We start from the raw sequence: 18,866 nt of genomic DNA, 5'->3' as shown, positions 1-18,866 counted from the left end.
TGCAGCCTCTGGAGTAAGACTCTCAAAAACATGTCTAGACTATCAAATCAATCCTCTAAGCGAAAATTCTGAATTTTACAGAAATTCTCAAAATAATTCCCTGTTTCACTTAAATAATAACCCCTTAATATGTATAGAATGTATCCCCCAAATTTAAATCACTTACTTGTGTCAGATGCTCCTGTATTTTAGACTCCACATCTTCGATGTGGGCAATCATTTTGCTTACACATGGTTTAGTGATATTTACCAAAGCACAGCTATGTCGCCGACTTGGGTAGCTGAAGTAGATGCCTTTATTCACCTCTAAAACATTGCAGACATTGGGAGGTGTCAGGGATAGGGACAGAGCAGCTCATTATAATGTTCAGGGCATACAAAATGCTTTTCTACATTTGTCTTAGTACTCTAAATTATCTAATAGCTATGTTAAAATTCGGGATAAAACTTCAAACTTTGAAAGTTCAAATAAAATAATCCTTAGATCTGATACCCCTCTGCTCTATTCCCCTCCCAAGCCTCTCTCCCGCACAGTTCCCTCCCTCCACCTACCTCTGATATCTATTTGTTTCCCCCTTCTGAGAAAGATTCAACCATCATCCCTCGGGCCATCCTTGTTATGTGACTTCTCTGGATCTGTTAATTAAAGTGTAGTTGCCCTGTACTTTATGACTTTTATTTAGTTATAAGTGAGTACATACCATGTACTGTCCTTTTAGGTCTGGGTTTCATGACTTAGGATGATATTTTCTAGTTTTACCTATGTCTGCAAATTTAATGATGACCTTGTTTTTAATGGCTCAGTAGTAGTCCATTGTGTAAGTGAGCCATATTTTCTTTATTCATTCTTCAGTTGAGGGGCATCTGGGTTGTTTCTAGATTCTAGCTATTACGAATAAAACTGCTAAGAGCATAGTTGAACAAGTGACCTTGTGGGATGGTGAGGCATCTTTTGGGTATATGGCTAGGAGTGGTTTAGCTGGGTCTTGAGTTAGATCTATTCCCAATTTTCTAAGACACTGCCAAGATGATTTCCAATGTGATTGTACAAGTTTGCAGTCCCACCAGCAGCGGAGGAGTGTTCCCCTTCCTCCACATCCTCTCCAGCATGTGTTTTCCCTTGAGATGTTCCTATTAGCTGTTTTGATGGGTGTAAAATCTAGAATTTCAGGGACATTTTAATTTGCATTTCTCTGTTAACTAAGGAGTTTGAATCGTTCTTTAGGTGCTTCTCGGACATTCGAGATTTCTCTGCTGAGAATTCTATTTACTCCGTACTCCATCCTTAATTGGTTATTTAGGATGTTGGTGTCTAATTTCTTGAGTTCTTTATAAATTTTGTGTATTATCCCTCTGTCAGGTGTAGGCTTGGTGAAGATCTTTTTCCAATCTATAGCCTGTCACTTTGTCCTAACAATGGCATCCTTTGACTCACAGATGCATTTCAGTCTCATAAGGTTTGGTCATTAATGGTTGTTCTTAGTGACTAAGCCACTGGTGCTTTGTTCAAGAAGTTGCCTCTTGTACCAATGAGTTCAAAGTAGAGAAAGCAGGGCAGAGAGAAGGAAAATCAGTGGGGGTGGGGGATGGAGTAGCCAATCTCTGGGAGGAGCCATAGACCTGCAATTGGGGGAGGCCCCTGTGGGTCTATGGGGCAACACTAGTTGAGACTCCTAACAGTGGGGGATGGACATCTGGAAGTAGCTACTTCCTGTAGTCAGGCAGGAGTCCCAGTGAAAGAATAAGGACAGAAACCCACTCACAAAACATTCAGCCTAAAATATGCCCTGCCTACAAGATGTTCAGAGTCAAAGATAGAGCAGAGATAGAGGGAAAGCCCGAACAATGACTGCTCCAATTTAAGACCTGCCCCTTACACTATTAATGATACTCTAAAATACATGCAGACAGGAACTTAGCATATCTGTCCTCTGTGTGTCTCCATCCAACAGCCAATGGAAAGGCATGCAGAAACCCACAGCCAAACATTAGATAAAGCTTGGAAGTCTTTGGAAGAGTTGGGGAATGTATTGAAGGATCCACACAGAACATAGACTCTACAAGAACATCAACAGAGTTAACTAACCTGGAACCTTGGTCGGTCCCAAAGACTGAATCAAGAACCAATGAGTAAGCACTAGCTGGCCCTTTGCACATATGCAGCAGATTAGCAGCTTAGTCCCAAACAACAGGAGCAGGGTTATCCGGATCTGTTGCCTGCCTACCTGCCCACCTATGGACCCCGTTCCCCTAAATGGACTGCCTTGACTGGCTTCAGTGGGAGAGGATGATCTATTCCCACAACTACCTGACATATAGGAGTATGGGCTTCTCTTTTTCAAATGAGAAAGGGAAGGAGGATTGCAAGAAGGTTCTGCATGAGGAGATATTGGGGGGAAGGGGAGCTGATATTGGAATGTAAAGTGTATATATATATATATATATATATATATATATATATATATATATATATATACATATATAGACCTAGTAAATACTATAACAAGTAGAGGTAAAGCAGATAAACCCAAATGAAATGGGGAGATAGCTAAACAGCATGGGCATTTGGATTTCCTGAAGTGTTAGCTAAGTGTGGCACCTTCCTGGAAGCCCAGCTCAATGGAGACAGGGCTGGGGGATCTGAAGAAGCCAGCTTACTAACTAGACCAACTGAAAAATGTAAGCTCTGGGTTCAGAGAGAGACCCAGCCTCAAGGAACAAGGCAGATAATGAGCAAAGAAAACAGCTGGTATCAATTTTGCCCCACTACCTTTGTACACATGCACTTGCACATACACATGAGCACAAACACACCTACATGCACAAAGGACATTAATGCAATCCATAGAATTGTGAACCAGACATTAAAATAGGAAATTTAAAACAACAGACAAAAGAATTTATCCACTCTAAAATCTGTCCCAGATCATTTTTTCGGAATGAACCTAAAACACATATTTAATTAACCCTAACGAAGATATCACATCTTCATATGCAATCTATGTCCCACGCCATACACTGAAGAACTCCTTCCTGTAAATCAGTGAGAGCTGCTCTTGTGAGAAAAATAAATTTAAAAAAGCAGATCTCCTTTTTTATCAGAGCTTCATTTTCTAGCTTCCATTTCTGAAAACTGGAGTCTTGTGTAAAGAATGATTGATGCTTCCACTGCATCATTAAGGCTTGCTCATCAGAAAACCCACTCATCCCGATGTGCTTCAGTGATTCTAAGCCTGCCATGCTCCAGGAGGACTGGAGGTTGCAGAAGGGCAGAGAAGCAGCTCAGGAAACTCCACCAAAGTGTTTACTTGAAGCCCTGACACTCTGAGGACTCCACAGGGTGCATGCCTGTAGCAACCACTAGTCTCGCACAGAAGACAAAAGCACTTGTAGTTTCAGTGAGAGCAGAATGATGCCCCCATCTCTGGTCACCTCGGGAACAAGGAAGTGATGTCAGTGTTGTTGCCTTTTGTTTTACTGCTGCTGGATGAAACTGGTAACTATTCTCAATAACTTTGCTTCATCTTCAGTCTTTACTAACATTGTAAAGACTAACATTGTATTGTATTCATTCAAAACCCAAATAGTGGGTTTTGTTGTGACTTTTCATGTATTATTGTATTAAATCCATATTCACTCCTCTCTTACCCTCTCTTGTTCCTTTTTATCTCCTCCACTGGTCCTCTTCCTCCTTAACACGCAAACACACACACACACACACACACACAGATTTAAATCTAAATTATGTATATTAGAAGAACTACATATTTATCATTTAAATATCTCAGAGAAATCATATTCTCTTCCATGAACTCAACCTTCATAAAAAGGCCCATCTGTTTATTTAAACATAAGTGTTCATTGTACTCAGTATATTTGTTTATGTGTGTATATTGCTAACACTCATTGGCAGTTTTTTAACACACACTGATTAACAGTATTGAGCAGAACATGTATTGCAGATGTGACGCCAAGTGAAACACTTCTGGTATCACGTTTTATGTAATATACACACATCTATCTTATGACATCAGATTGCTGTCTTGACTTCACAGATGACTCAGGCTTAGACATGACACCCAATGTCAGTGCAGAGAGCTCATGGGGGGGGGAGAGCTGAGTTTGAATCACAAGTTTTTGCCTATAAACTACACTATGAGGACTATTTTGATACATTTAAATTATAATAATGAAAAGAGGAACAATCCTAAATTATATTTTTTCTGGACATTTCAAATATCTAACACAGTGGTCATTAATGAATATGTGGAAATTCTTCAATAATTTATCCAGGTTGCTGGTCTGGTGTGCTTTCTTGATTTTGAGCACACTCTGAACATATATTACTTCCTGCGTTTATTTTATGTGTGGCATTGTCCGTGTTTTTAATTCATAAACAGACACATATGTTCATATCTGTGTTAGTCAAAGGAACAAATTTAAGAGAACATATTGGTCCTCTATCTAAATATCTTGTTAATGACATGTTGCCCTTTGTAGAAGTCAAAAGTGTTTGATAGGCAGCAAGTAGGCAGTTGCCACTGCAGTCAAAGCCCTTGCTTAGCTTCATTCAGTGCCAGGCAAGTAAGGATCAGAATGACTCATTCCAGGTACTTCTTGACTGCACCAGGCCTATGAGCCTCATTTTGTGAATGCTAACCAATTTCTATAATGTTCTGATGAAGTGGAATTAAGATTCAAACATAGTGAAGGAAGGGAAATGAAAGAGTATGGCATGAAGTATGGCATCTTATGGAGGACAGGATAGACCTAGAATTCAAACTAATTAGTTTTTAACTAATGTGTTCATGGTGGACTTTAATACTCTTCATTTCCTTAAACTGTCTAATGCTTAAGCGACACTGCAATCTAAGGGTCTCTCGGCTACATGGAGGCATCTGTTTTCTCTGCCTGTGCATTTGTTAAAAATAAACCCTTTTCTAGATATCAGCTCTCTCAATGGTGCATTAATTGGGCTGGTAAATTTTTCCACCTAATATTCCTAAGTACGATGAATTGATAATCTTAGTCCAGGATAGACTTATGAATCTCCATCGTTGGCAGACTCTGGAGAAGTAGTCAAGATACTTAGGAGGTAAACTCAGGCCAGGCTCGCACTTATTATGAACTGGCCTCAACTCCATTAATCTATCTTTATTGAGATATGTTTTTGCTATAAATTCCATACTACATTGAACTGATGGAGATAATCCAGCCTCAACTTCCTAAGTATAACTATAGACATACCCACCATGTTTGGCCTCTAACTCCATTTTTATTGCTCAGAATCATTTTCCAAAGAATGAGATTTTTCCTGCCTATAAATGAGAGTGAGGTTGCTTGGTCCTCTGCCACTGAAAAAGGTTCTATCTGAGACCTCACTCAGGGCAATTGCTAATCCTCACATAATTTATTCATCACATTTCTGATAATTCAACATTTTATGGCTGCTTCCTGGCTGCTTGTAAAGTGTGTTTCCTTTGTGTCCATCACACTGATTTTATCTCAACACTCTTAGGAAAATTTGGCCTAGCATCTTTTCACAGTATATCAGTTCTTCACATCTTCATGTTTCCGGAGTATGAAAACACTTAGTGCTCTTGACTTTAAAGATAGCTTCTCCACCATGTGAAGCCTTCGTTGTAGACAGATCATCCATTTTCTATGGCGAACAAAGTCTCATTTACGGGGAACAATTCAAACATCCTTTGCTGATAGCAGAGCCACATCTGCATAGAACCTCACAGTAATAGCTACCTAGTGCTGGATGATAGAACAATATGCCCAATTATGAGAGCTGGAGCCAACTATGGACTCAGTTCCAACTTCCTTCCAAGGACTATGTCTCACTGCTGCCTGCCCTGGTCCCTATAGGATCTTTAAATTCTGAAGTTCCCAAAAAGTTTTTCTTCATTCAGGAACTCACAGCTGCTTTACCTGAGTACTTCTTCTCTTCCAGAGCTCTTCCTCAAGAATGAATTTATTGCCTCTTGTGTTCCTTGACACATGCGCAGCACCAACAATATTCTCATGCCTGTCTCTTCCCTTCGTCAAACTGTGACTTCTGTAAATGTGTTGGGATTCATCTCTTCCCCACGAGGAAACTGTTCTTTGTACATAGAGTAAGCTGTTTATACTCTTATTTACCTCTCCCAGGGGGGTCTGTTGCAGGAAATATTAAAAATGAACCCACCACCTCCCTGGCAGGGCTGGGCCGAGCGCCTGTGCTCCTGTGGCCGACAGCAACTCTCTCTAGTTAGCCCCATAGCATCCTGCTTGATTGTTCCTGGAGTCACTAGTTGCCATTCTGTTATAATCCCACATTCCAATAACCAAATTGAACTGCCAACCTCGCAGTTAGAAATCACAATACCCATTAGCCTGGTGAAATTAAAACTCTTAAAAGCTTGTAGTTAACCAATCGGATTTATGTATCAATAAACTCACAATTTACAAGATGCCTCTGAAATAATAATTTCAGAGCCAATTGATACTGATAAAAGCTTTATCCCAATTAATCTAACCTTGTGATATCAAGTCGGCTTCCATTCTTCTCTCCCTCCCTCACCCAAGATGATCTCTCTCTCTCTCTCTCTCTCTCTCTCTCTGCCTCCCTTTTCCCTGTCCAATTACTGGCTTCCTCTGTACTAATGTAATTAGACAGGGAAAATTCTGCAACAATAGTCAGGTCACATTTATCTGTTTCCCTATTTACCTTCCCCATGAAAATGTTGTTAAATTTTATTTGTGATGATTATTAAATAGACACACATAAACCCCCACACTCCTACCCCCAACCCCCCACCACACACACACACACACACACACACACACACACACACACACACAGAGGGTGGGGGAGACTTGTCAAAAGTCATTAACCTAGATGTGTAAAAGGAACAGATTTTATAGTCTTTAAATTTTTTTCTTGATTAACATGACTTTGAAAACCAATCACTATTTGTATTCTAATGACAGAATTAAATATTTGTAGAATTTTTATCCTTATAAACCCACTTAGCTCTGTAAAATATTATAGACAATCATTCCTTGAAATGCGGCCAGTAAGACAGAACAGTGGGTGAGGGTGCTTGGCACCAGGCCTAATAACCTGAGTTTGCTTCTTGAGACACACACGAAGGAAGGAACAAATCTGAAATCATCATGTTGTCTTCCTACCTTCACATACATTCATGGCATGTATCAAATACCCTCCACCATACTAAATAATTAAATGTAGAAAGGGGTGGAATGTTCTCTCTAATAATTTTCCTGAATTTTCTTATTTTTTCATAAAGAAGGGTTTGATAGAGATTACCTATGTTCTAAGAAAAAAATTTCTCGGTTTTCTTTGCCTCTCATCAGCCTGGTTTTTACCTGGAAAGTCAGCTAGAGGCAGACATGAAGGCTCCAACTTCATTTGTAAACTGTGTATCTATAAAATTAACTTTTCTCCCTTCTCCTCATAACCAACATCTAAGACAATTGAATCACCTTTGAACTAACCCCCCCCCACACACACACCTTTTAAAGAAAGGGCTGCATTATGTATGGATGGATTCAAACTCACAGCAACCCACCAGCCTCAGCTTCCCAAGTGCAAAGGTTCATGCCTGACAAATTCTCCATTAGTCATTCAATGCCTTGTGTCTATATAGTCTGTCCCTATAGGGACTGCTCCAGCAATGGGTCTTAAAGTCCTCATAGAACTTACGGATCCTATACTTCCCTCTTGATATTTATCAGATGTCTTTCACATTCAATAGTCCTTTCAATTTTTCTTTGATTCTTCCTATGTCAATGACTTTGTAAGCCTTTATCGTGATAATAAGTAATCTGTTTCCACATTGTATTCCATAATTAAAATTTTAGTCTGCTCAGGCATGGCATGCAATGACTTTGGCCACGTAACATCAGACAAGAAACTGAGAAATAAGTTTATACTCTTGAGTAAACTCAAAACTCTAACTCTTTGACTGTGGCCTGAACATTTGCTACTTTATCTGAACCAGCTTAATTCTCATGTTTGAACTCATCCTATTCTATGCTTACAATGATATTTTCCCCTGTATTCTGCTCTGGTAGAAAAAAAAATCAACTCCTTACTTTTTTTTTCTTCTTAATCTTTTTTTTTAATTTTTTTATTCGATATAATTTATTTACATTTCAAATGATTTCCCCTTCTCTAGCCCCCCCACTCCCCGAAAGTCCCATAAGCCCCCTTCTCTTCCCCTGTCCTCCCACCCACCCCTTCCCACTTCCCCGTTCTGGTTTTGCCGAATACTGTTTCACTGAGTCTTTCCAGAACCAGAGGCCACTCCTCCTTTCTTCTTGTACCTCATTTGATGTGTGGATTATATTTTGGGTATTCCAGTTTTCTAGGTTAATAACCACTTATTAGTGAGTGCATACCATGATTCACCTTTTGAGTCTGGGTTACCTCACTTAGTATGATATTCTCTAGCTCCATCCATTTGCCTAAGAATTTCATGAATTCATTGTTTCTAATGGCTGAATAGTACTCCATTGTGTAGATATACCACATTTTTTGCATCCACTCTTCTGTTGAGGGATACCTGGGTTCTTTCCAGCATCTGGCAATTATAAATAGGGCTGCTATGAACATAGTAGAGCATGTATCCTTATTACATGCTGGGGAATCCTCTGGGTATATGCCCAGGAGTGGTATAGCAGGATCTTCTGGAAGTGAGGTGCCCAGTTTTCGGAGGAACCGCCAGACTGCTTTCCAGAGTGGTTGTACCAATTTGCAACCCCACCAGCAGTGGAGGAGTGTTCCTCTTTCTCCACACCCTCTCCAACACCTGCTGTCTCCTGAATTTTTAATCTTAGCCATTCTGACTGGTGTAAGATGAAATCTTAGGGTTGTTTTGATTTGCATTTCCCTAATGACTAATGAAGTTGAGCATTTTTTAAGATGCTCTCCGCCATCCGAAGTTCTTCAGGTGAGAATTCTTTGTTTAACTCTGTACCCCATTTTTTAATATGGTTGTTTGGTTTTCTGGAGTCTAACTTCTTGAGTTCTTTATATATATTGGATATTACCCTCTATCTGATGTAGGATTTGTGAAGATCTTTTCCCAATGTGTTGGTTGCCAATTTGTCCGCTTGATGGTGTCCTTTGCCTTACAGAAACTTTGTAATTTTATGAGGTCCCATTTGTCAATTCTTGCTCTTAGAGCATACGCTATTGGTGTTCTGTTCAGAAACTTTCTCCCTGTACCGATGTCCTCAAGGGTCTTCCCCAGTTTCTTTTCTATTAGCTTCAGAGTGTCTGGCTTTATGTGGAGGTCCTTGATCCATTTGGATTTGAGCTTAGTACAAGGAGACAAGGATGGATCAATTCTCATTCTTCTGCATGCTGACCTCCAATTGAACCAGCACCATTTGTTGAAAAGGCTATCTTTTTTCCATTGGATGTTTTCAGCCTCTTTGTCGAGGATCAAGTGGCCATAGGTGTGTGGGTTCATTTCTAGATCTTCAATCCTGTTCCATTGATCCTCCTGCCTGTCACTGTACCAATACCATGCAGTTTTTAACACTATTGCTCTGTAGTATTGCTTGAGGTCCAGGATACTGATTCTCCCAGATTTTCTTTTGTTGCTGAGAATAGTTTTAGCTATCCTGGGTTTTTTGTTGTTCCAGATGAATTTGATAATTGCTCTTTCTAACTCTGTGAAGAATTGAGTTGGGATTTTGATGGGTATTGCATTGAATCTGTATATTGCTTTTGGCAAAATGGCCATTTTACCTATATTGATTCTACAGATCCATGAGCATGGGAGGTTTTCCCATTTTTTGAGGTCTTCTTCCATTTCCTTCTTCAGAGTCTTGAAGTTCTTGTCATACAGATCTTTCACATGCTTGGTAAGACTCACCCCAAGATACTTTATACTGTTTGTGGCTATTGTGAAGGGTGTCATTTCCCTAATTTCTTTCTCAGCCTGCTTATCCTTTGAGTATATGAAGGCCACTGATTTGCTTGAGTTGATTTTATAACCTGCCACTTTGCTGAAGTTGTTTATCAGCTGTAGGAGCTCTCTAGTGGAGTTTTTTGAGTCACTTAGGTAGACTATCATGTCATCTGCAAATAATGATAGTTTGACTTCTTCCTTTCCAATTTGTATCCCTTTGACCTCCTTATGTTGTCTAATTGCCCGAGCTAGTACCTCAAGTACAATATTGAAAAGATAAGGAGAAAGGGGGCAGCCTTGTCTGGTCCCTGATTTCAGTGGGATTGCTTCAAGTTTCTCTCCATTTAGTTTGATGCTGGCTACCGGTTTGCTGTATATTACTTTTACAATGTTTAGGTATGGGCCTTGAATTCCTGTTCTCTCCAAGACTTTAAGCATGAAAGGATGCTGAATTTTGTCAAATGCTTTTTCAGCATCCAATGAAATAACCATGTGCTTTTGTTCTTTGAGTTTGTTTATGTAGTGGATTGTATTGATGGATTTCCGTATATTGAACCAACCCTGCATTCCCGGGATAAAGCCTACTTGATCATGGTGGATGATCGTTTTGATGTGTTCTTGGATTCGGTTGGCAAGAATTTTATTGATTATTTTTGCATCGATGTTCATAAGGGAAATTGGTCTGAAGTTCTCTTTCTTTGTTGGATCTTTGTGTGGCTTTGGTATCAGCGTAATTGTGGCTTCGTAGAAGGAATTGGGTAGTGTTCCTTCTGTTTCTATTTTGTGGAATAGTTTGAAGAGTATTGGTGTTAACTCTTCTTTGAAGGTCTGGTAGAATTCTGCACTGAAACCTGTGCTTTTTTTGGTTGGAAGACTTTCTATGACTCCTTACTTTTAATAGGCATCTATCCATTAATATTTCACTAAGCTCCTCTTATCTCTTTATGCTTATCTTAATGCCTAAAGACTGACTAAATTGGCCTTCTGGAAAACAAGGAGTTTCTTCTCATTAGTGATATTTATTTGTTGTTTGTTACCATGGGAGATTCTGCTAATAATCTTTATAGCTGTCACTTCTGTCAAGGAGTAAAGCTGTTGTGTATGCTCACATTTTATTTAGCATGCAAAGTTATAAAGCTCTTGCAAAAACCATTTCTTAAATACCTTTGAACATTAATAAAAGTTGGATAGGTCAAGCATTCTTAATGAATTGATTCATAAATCATGCACTCTATATTTGGAAAATCTGTCTAAAACTAATTTGGGTCTAAAACTGATTATATGCAATAAACTCTAAACCAAGATTATAAAAGTATATTCATGTTTTGTATTGTAGAGGAAGAAATAAAAAGACCAAATGGTAGCATATTCATATTTTTATTAAACTATAAATCCCCAGAGACATTTCCTAACACCAACACTGAAATATATTCAAACTCTTACTTATTTTTACCTCTTTACTAGATACAATACTAAAACCACTTTTAGAGATAAAGCATAGAATCTTACTACTGGACAATGTTTCAATTCTAGATTTTGCAGAACCAATACTTAATAGACTTTCAAAGTTTCTGCCCAGTTAATTGGAAAGATATCAGCATTATTCCAACACAGCAAAAATTCATTCATTTCTGAAATTATATAACAAATCATAAACAACCTATGCTGTGATCTATCAATGCCATGGGTTCTGCTTAGGTCCAGCATAACTCAAACATCATGACAATTTATTGTAATCAAGCCATTACTGATCTGTCGGGGCCACAGAATAGACTTGGAAGCTGAACTGCAAACCTGAAGGGATAAAAGCATAAAGCAAGGGAAAGTGTGTGGGTTTCATCATTATTCATCCATATTTTGATATAAGAGGTCAAGCAAGGCAGTTTCCACCAATCAGAAAAAGAGGACCTGGGAATGTGAACTTAGTTTGATCTTGCCAGTAAGAGAGAGAAGTTGCCCTTGAGATGCCTAGACTCAAACAACTGTCTCCTCACAACAGAAGCTGTTCAGTCATTGGGAAGTCCCCAGCTAAGTTTGAACTTAGTTTCCCCACATGATAACAGAGTTCAAAAACAAAGTGGCAGTACTTAGAAAAAGTTTCACTTACTTGTTCTCAACAATGATGATTATTAGCTATTCATAAATGGTAAGCTGTATTAAAATATTGTGTCTTTATTATCTCCCATTCTAGCTTAATAAGAAAACATAGTATTTATTTCTAAGTGAAATCACATAGCTGATGTCATGAATTAGCGATTGAGGGAAGACAGACTTAGAACTCTCTCCACATTATTCATATTCAGCACTCACCTTCTGTATTTGTTGATTTAGTTTCATAAAGCCTTTTATCCTCGTGCCTGGCAAAGAAGAATTCTGACAAGCCTTGCATTCTGGCATTTTCTTTAGAAAACAAACAGGAAACATTTCAGTGTGCTGAAGTATGCATATATTTCATATACAGTTTGAAACAAGTGACCCTATATTAAAAATAATCTAAGAAGCTACATAGCAAAACTGCTTTCTTTGAAAAGAACAGCAGTACTTTAAATACTAAGGGACACGGTAGGAATTTCTTGGATGTTTTCTCTGTATTATACAATTTGATTAACTCCCTTTAGAAGGCATTTGTCACAACAGGAAGTTGTTAAAAGAAAATATATTAGCAACTGTATAATGAGGAATCCAGTTCAAACCACAGTATTCGCCAAAAGTAGCAAGTATACTTTGGGTTATTTTTCTAATGGAAATACATATATTAATAATAAATAAATATTTTGGATGGGAATGTGTATTCCACACCAAGATACTGTTACAGCAGATCACCTTTGAAAAGAGAAAATATAGAGAAAGGGAATCTTGCCTTGTCACTTTGGAATCTCCAAAATTTTTAAAAATTCTTGAAGATAATCTGTTACTTATTTGAGAGCACACTATAAATTTAAATTGATTTGCAATATAAGCAGCTACATCTCAAGTTTTTATTTAAGAGAGTTAGATTGTCATCTCAGGACACTGATATTTATTCACAGAATGTATGATAGAAAATACACTAATCCTAAGAAAATCAAATAGCAAAGAAAATTCTATACACTTTCCATAGTATAATACTAAGCATTGAAAAAGAACTAGTGATTTATCTCAGATTTAGTAAATCTGGAAACTATATTGAAGAAAGGAAACAACAGAAAATACTGTGGGAATTTTCAGTGCTAGGAAATTCAAATAAAGGCAAATCAAAGCCAGCTCTGGTACACACATGTAATCCCAGCACTTGGGAAAGCTGGGGAGGTGAACCACAAGCCCAAGACCAAGATGGACTACCACCAGGTATTTCACATTTCATTTCCGAATACAGGCCCGTCAGAATGGGGAGCACAGAAGCAGGTGAAGAAAGGTGGAAGGTGGAGGAAGAACATTTTAGTAATAATGATTATTACAATAATCTTTATTAATATTAATTAGTAAAATTAATATATTTCTTATTATAAGGGAAATTTGAGAAGAGATATAGAAATAGAAAGAATTTAAGTCATCACTTATATAAAGCATTTGACTTCCCAATATGTGATATTTCATGCTAGTCATTTTTGAAGAACACTCATAGTGATGTACCCACTATTCTGCAAGGGCACACTACACAAAATAATAAAGAAAAGAAAATAAATTATACACATCATACACTATTAGTAAAGATGAGGTTTTTTTTAAAGAAATGACACACTCACTTAGCAAACATTACAAACACAAGTTTCCTCATTTACGATTTCTTAGAAGACAACAAATAAATGTCAAAATGATAAAGATGGAAATCGTATGCGTTTGTGATACCTGCGATCATTAATGCCCTTGCTTTGTCTTTGAGCTCCTTTATTTGAAGACATGTTTTACCTATGGAATGAAAGACAGAATTAAGTATTAGTTTTGCATGTTAACTATAGTGCTATGTACCAAGAGTAAATGTGGAGAGTAGTTATATTGGAAAAAAATGGAAATCTAGGCTAAAGATTAGGATAGCTGAGAGTCATCATCGTGGTCTATCCTGAGAGGACAGGAGTGTTGGGGCAAAGTAGCTCCCAGGAAGATGGGCAGGAAGTAAGAAAGAATTGACTTGCTATAATGACTCCCTGCTTTCCTTTCCCTCCGTGTAGGTTCCTAGATTAGGAGATTGTGCTGCTCATATTGAGTAACGCCTGCCTTCCTTTTCAGAGAATCTCTCAGGCAATGCCCTAAGGCACTCAGAGAGGAACTCTCCAAACAAAGGCGCTGACAGCTAAGATTCATCATTGTCTTTTAGCACACAGTGTTTATGAATAAGGTTCTCAAAAAATAAAATTAAAAGAGAAAAATGTTCACCATCATACTGAACCAATAAACATGTACAGCTAAAGTGACAACTGGGTCTGTAGGCAACAACAATTTAAGAATTGTGAGAAAGTATTTTTTCCCTTTGAGGGCAATGGGAAATGGTTATCATACAGTGAGTCAAAAATTGTTGGACATTTCAGCACAGATACTGTCAAATTAGCTTTGAAATTTTTAGCTTTTGAACTAATTGTAAATCATGTGGAAGTTCAACAGGATGATGGGCTTCCGTCCTTATGCTCTGAGAGGCACATTCCAGCTACGCTGCTGTAAAAATGACGGTGTTAATCACAGATGTGGAAAGCTTATGCACAGTACCGTGTAAGTCTGAGATGGTAAGAAAATAGCCACGCCTCTGTTAGGTGCTAAATAGAAGTAATGGAAAGGCAAGAAGAGCTCCCAACCTGATGTCAGTGTTGCTAATAGTGTGGATCAAACCCACAGCTTCTAAAAGCAAGGAAACACATGAGCAATTAACTATATGAGCAATTAGTACAACGGCAAGTTCTCACCAATACTGGTGATGACAGAAAATAACTGTTGCTGTGTATGTATAAGCACATGTATTTAAATATAAAATAACAAAAACTAGAACACAGTAAACTGTTTCATAATTATAAATGCACTCATATCACAGGTAGTAAATGTTCTTTAAATAATCAAATAAAATTTAACCATAAGTTTTATGCAGGATATAAAATAATTCAGTAAGTTTAAAAAGGAGTGATGAGAGAATATGTACTCAAGAAATTAAATATATAGAATAATATGTTATTTTAATATATGACAATGTAGAATTGGCAAATTTTTATAATATTGTATTATATAAAAGAAATACATAAAATTGCAGAAATATTATATAAAATTAAGTTATTGTGCTGATTAACATGGTCCAATAAGATAGAGCCAAGTTTGAGGGATGAGAGGTAAACAGAAAAGGAACTACCAATGAGAAGGTAAATAAATTTGCTTCACGTTATCAGAGACAAGAATTACAAGCATGCAGACTAGAACTCAGTTACATAATCTATTACACAGCTCTGATACACTATAGCCAAAATATTTCAAAGCATCAAAGAATGACCCAGCATTCAATTGCATCTGAAAGATTACCGAATGTCTAAAAATCTATATTCTGAAAGAGGAGAGCAGAGTGAATCTTGGCAATACATATCTCACATACATTTTGAGAACCTACTGTATAGCATAGTAGTGCTATGTCAGCAGGAGACTTGTTATCTGAAAAGTATATAGTAGACTATTCCTGACTGCTAGAGTTGTAGTCATAAAAAATGTAAATAGAACAAAACAAAAACCATTGGACCTACTCACAGGGTATGATTTCCTGAAAACCATTATCATGATAATAGAGCCTACTTGATAGAAATCAACTGGAAATGTGCCATTGACCCTCATTTATTGTATTATTTTCTTTTTTTTTTCATTTTACTTTCAGTGCTAGAAGCCAAACTCAAGTCCTTCCACATGCTGAGCAAACTCTGATATAGGTATACCCTCTGCCCAAAGACCCGCCTTGAACGTTTCTATATCTTCTAATAGCAGTAAGGTAAGAGAATCCCAGGTGCAAGCTATAGTGTGAACACACCTCATACATATTTTCACTGTGTATAATGAACATATAACATAAAAACTAATAAATAGAAACTCATGTCCTTTATTCATATTTTAATTAATATAGCCTTGATTTTACTGTGAAGTACCATTTTTGTATTTGGTAAAACTATAGCCCTGAATTTTAAAAAGTTCTCTTTTGTAAAACTATACTTTTGATTATAAAGTTGTGATTAACTGTATTATAAATTATCTCCAAAATAATTCATAAATATGAGTCCTATGAAAATGCTGTTAGCATGTACAATATAACAGAGCTCCAACAATTTGCAAAAGTTTGATGATTTCATCTATTGTTTATTTCAACTGAGGACAGGGAATAATTACCCAATCTGATGCTTATTTTTAGTATAATAAGTATTTTGATTTGACCACAGTGGTTTCATTGTGACTGACAGAATATTAGAGGAAGATTGGCTTGGTTTTTTAATAAGAATATTGTGTTCAGTACAGTGCCTCAAGTGTCATATCCTGTGTTCTTGTGATCCCCACAGATAATGACAGACCCTTTTAAGTGTTTAGTACATAATTACATTCAATATGCGGTGTGAAAGATGGATTTACACCTAAAAAGTTAATGTTTTGGGTGAAATGTACAAGGGTACAAGGGTAAAGATTGAGGTATGGTAAATTCCCAAGGCTTAGCAAAGCAGGGAAACTCAGAACCTTGCTTAAAGGAGATTGAATGTTCTAGACAATAGTTGGCTGGTGTATACAGAAAACAGAGAGTTTAGGGATGATATGATGTCATCAGGATTAAAGTTTGAGTCAGCTCTTCCTAGAATATGTCCATCAACAAATTCACTCCCCAAAAGAACAATGGCATTGATATGTTTCTTGCGGCCATGGAAGTAATGTAAATTGATGGATAATGCTAAAAAATGTAACAAATTTTTAGGGCTTCAACGTATTCACTTAACAACTTACCTGCTGTCTGCCAGTAGGAAATGCTACCACCATGGTCTCTCTCATGCTACTGGGGAGAGATGTAGACAGTTGATGGACAGGAGCCCGGGAGAGCTGACTCAAGTGCAGTATGGCTCTGCTTGGGTAGTTCAGTGTGTCACTAAGTAGCAAGTGTCACAACACCAATCAGAGAAGAAAAACTAAGACAATAGGAATTCATGACTCAATGTGCTTGTCTGTGTCATTTCCCTTTCCTTGCCACTGCAGGGTTTGGTTTTGTAAATTCCCAACCTCTCTGTGCAGTTGCCCTCTTCTGTGAGTCACCAGGTTCTGTTTGCAAAGAAAATTCACTCCAGAGGACGTCACCTAGATTGGATGGATCCTCAATGGTAGTAGGTTGAGCTGGATCTTTCTCGTTTTCTGGCATGATTTCTGACAGTATTTTAAAACCTAATTAAAAATAAAAGTATTTTAATACTGTGAATCAAATTTAGTCTGTATCTCACTAGTTACCAGATTAAACAACTGGCAATGTAAGAATGAAATTCTAATATTATTGAATATATTACATGTCTATAAAAATAATAGACAATTATGTTCAACCATAAGGAAGTGGATAACCTACCAGTCAGGTATTTAACCCCAGTGGTCAGTCATAAACCATACTCATACATGAAACACTAAATGGATTCAGAAAATTATATTTTCATATCTCTTATTTAAGTAAAGTATAAGGAAAATAACAGTGGAAACTTGGCAGGTCTTGCTAATAGTGAGCAAAGTAGAAACAAAAACCAAATATACCCATCAGAATGACTAAAATAAAACTCCAACAAAAGGAAGTCAAAGGGATATAAATTGGAAAAGAAGTCAAAATATCGCTACTTGCAGATGATATAATAGTACACTTAAGTGATCCCAAAAGTTCTACCAGAGAACTCCTACAGGTAATAATAAACAAATCAGTAGCTGTCCTATACTCAAAGGATAAATTGGCCCTTACGTAACTGGTGGCCACAGAATTATGGAGAGCTGAGGCCTCATGTCAGGAGACTGGTGTCTAGAAGCATGGCAAATGCCTACAATGCCTTGCAGAGCTATTTGCTGTGTCTCTGGAGTTTTAAACCTAGTTCAACCAGATAACAGGCTACCTTTCATGATCCCATAACTCATGGTATGCACTCAGTTATAAGTGAATATTAGACCTAAAGTTCGGAATACCCAAGACTTAATTTACAGACAATATGAAGCCCGTGAAGAAGGAAGACCAAAGTGTGGATGTTTCAGTGCTTCTTAGAAGGGGGAAAAATTAGTCAAAAGAGAGAATATGAAAACAAGACAAAGTGTGGAGCAGAGACTGAAGGAAAGGCCATCCAGAGAGTGCCCCTCCTGGTGATTCATCCCATATACAGTCACCAAACCCAGATGCTATTGTGGATGCAGAGAAGTGCTTGCTGATGAGAGCCTGATATGAATGTTTCCTGAGAGACTCTGCCAGAGCCTAACAAATGCAGAGTCGTATGCTTGCAACCATTGGACTGAGCGTGGGATCCCTGATGGAGGAGTTGGAGAAGAGACTAAGGAACTGAAGGGGTTGCAGCCCCATGGATGGCACAACACTGTCAACTGTCATGACCCTCCCCAGAGCTCCCATGGATGGAGCAACACTGTCAACTGTCATGACCCCCCCAGAGCTCCCATGGATGCAGCAACACTGTCAACTGTCATGACCTCCCCCCCAGAGCTCCCAGGGACTGGATCACCAACTAAAGAGTGCACATTGAGGGCTCCAGCTGCATATGTGGCCAAGGATGGCCTTGTTGGACATCAGAGGGAGGAGAGGCCCTTGTGTCTGAGGGTGTTCAATGCCCCAGTGTAGGGGACTGCCAGGGCGAGAAGACAGGAGTGAGTGGTTGAGTGGGGAAGCAACCTCATAGAGGTAGGTGAAGGAGGGCTGGGACGGAGTTTCCAAAAGGGAGACCTGAAAAAGGGAAAACATTTGAAATGTAAATAAAGAAAATATCCAATGGAAAA

At 38.0% G+C, this 18,866-nt stretch overlaps 1 protein-coding gene across 1 annotated transcript in view; it reads right to left on the bottom strand.

Moving 5' to 3' along the window:
* Ccdc178 (coiled-coil domain containing 178) overlaps nucleotides 1-17,259 on the bottom strand; it is a 378,492-nt gene extending 361,233 nt beyond the window's left edge. Inside the window, exons 1-4 of the mRNA XM_052155657.1 lie at nucleotides 17,199-17,259; nucleotides 13,761-13,820; nucleotides 12,243-12,332; nucleotides 167-306 (exon numbers count right to left, since the gene is read on the bottom strand). Coding sequence (XP_052011617.1) covers nucleotides 167-306; nucleotides 12,243-12,332; nucleotides 13,761-13,820; nucleotides 17,199-17,259 — 351 coding nt within the window. The remainder of the gene's footprint in view (nucleotides 1-166; nucleotides 307-12,242; nucleotides 12,333-13,760; nucleotides 13,821-17,198) is intronic.
* Between the last annotated feature and the right edge of the window lie 1,607 nt (nucleotides 17,260-18,866).

The sequence above is a fragment of the Apodemus sylvaticus genome, chromosome 13, assembly GCF_947179515.1.
Source record: "Apodemus sylvaticus chromosome 13, mApoSyl1.1, whole genome shotgun sequence".
Taxonomy (NCBI): Eukaryota; Metazoa; Chordata; class Mammalia; order Rodentia; family Muridae; genus Apodemus; species Apodemus sylvaticus.
Note: the sequence above shows the minus strand (reverse complement) of the source record. Positions and strands in the feature narration are given on the sequence as shown.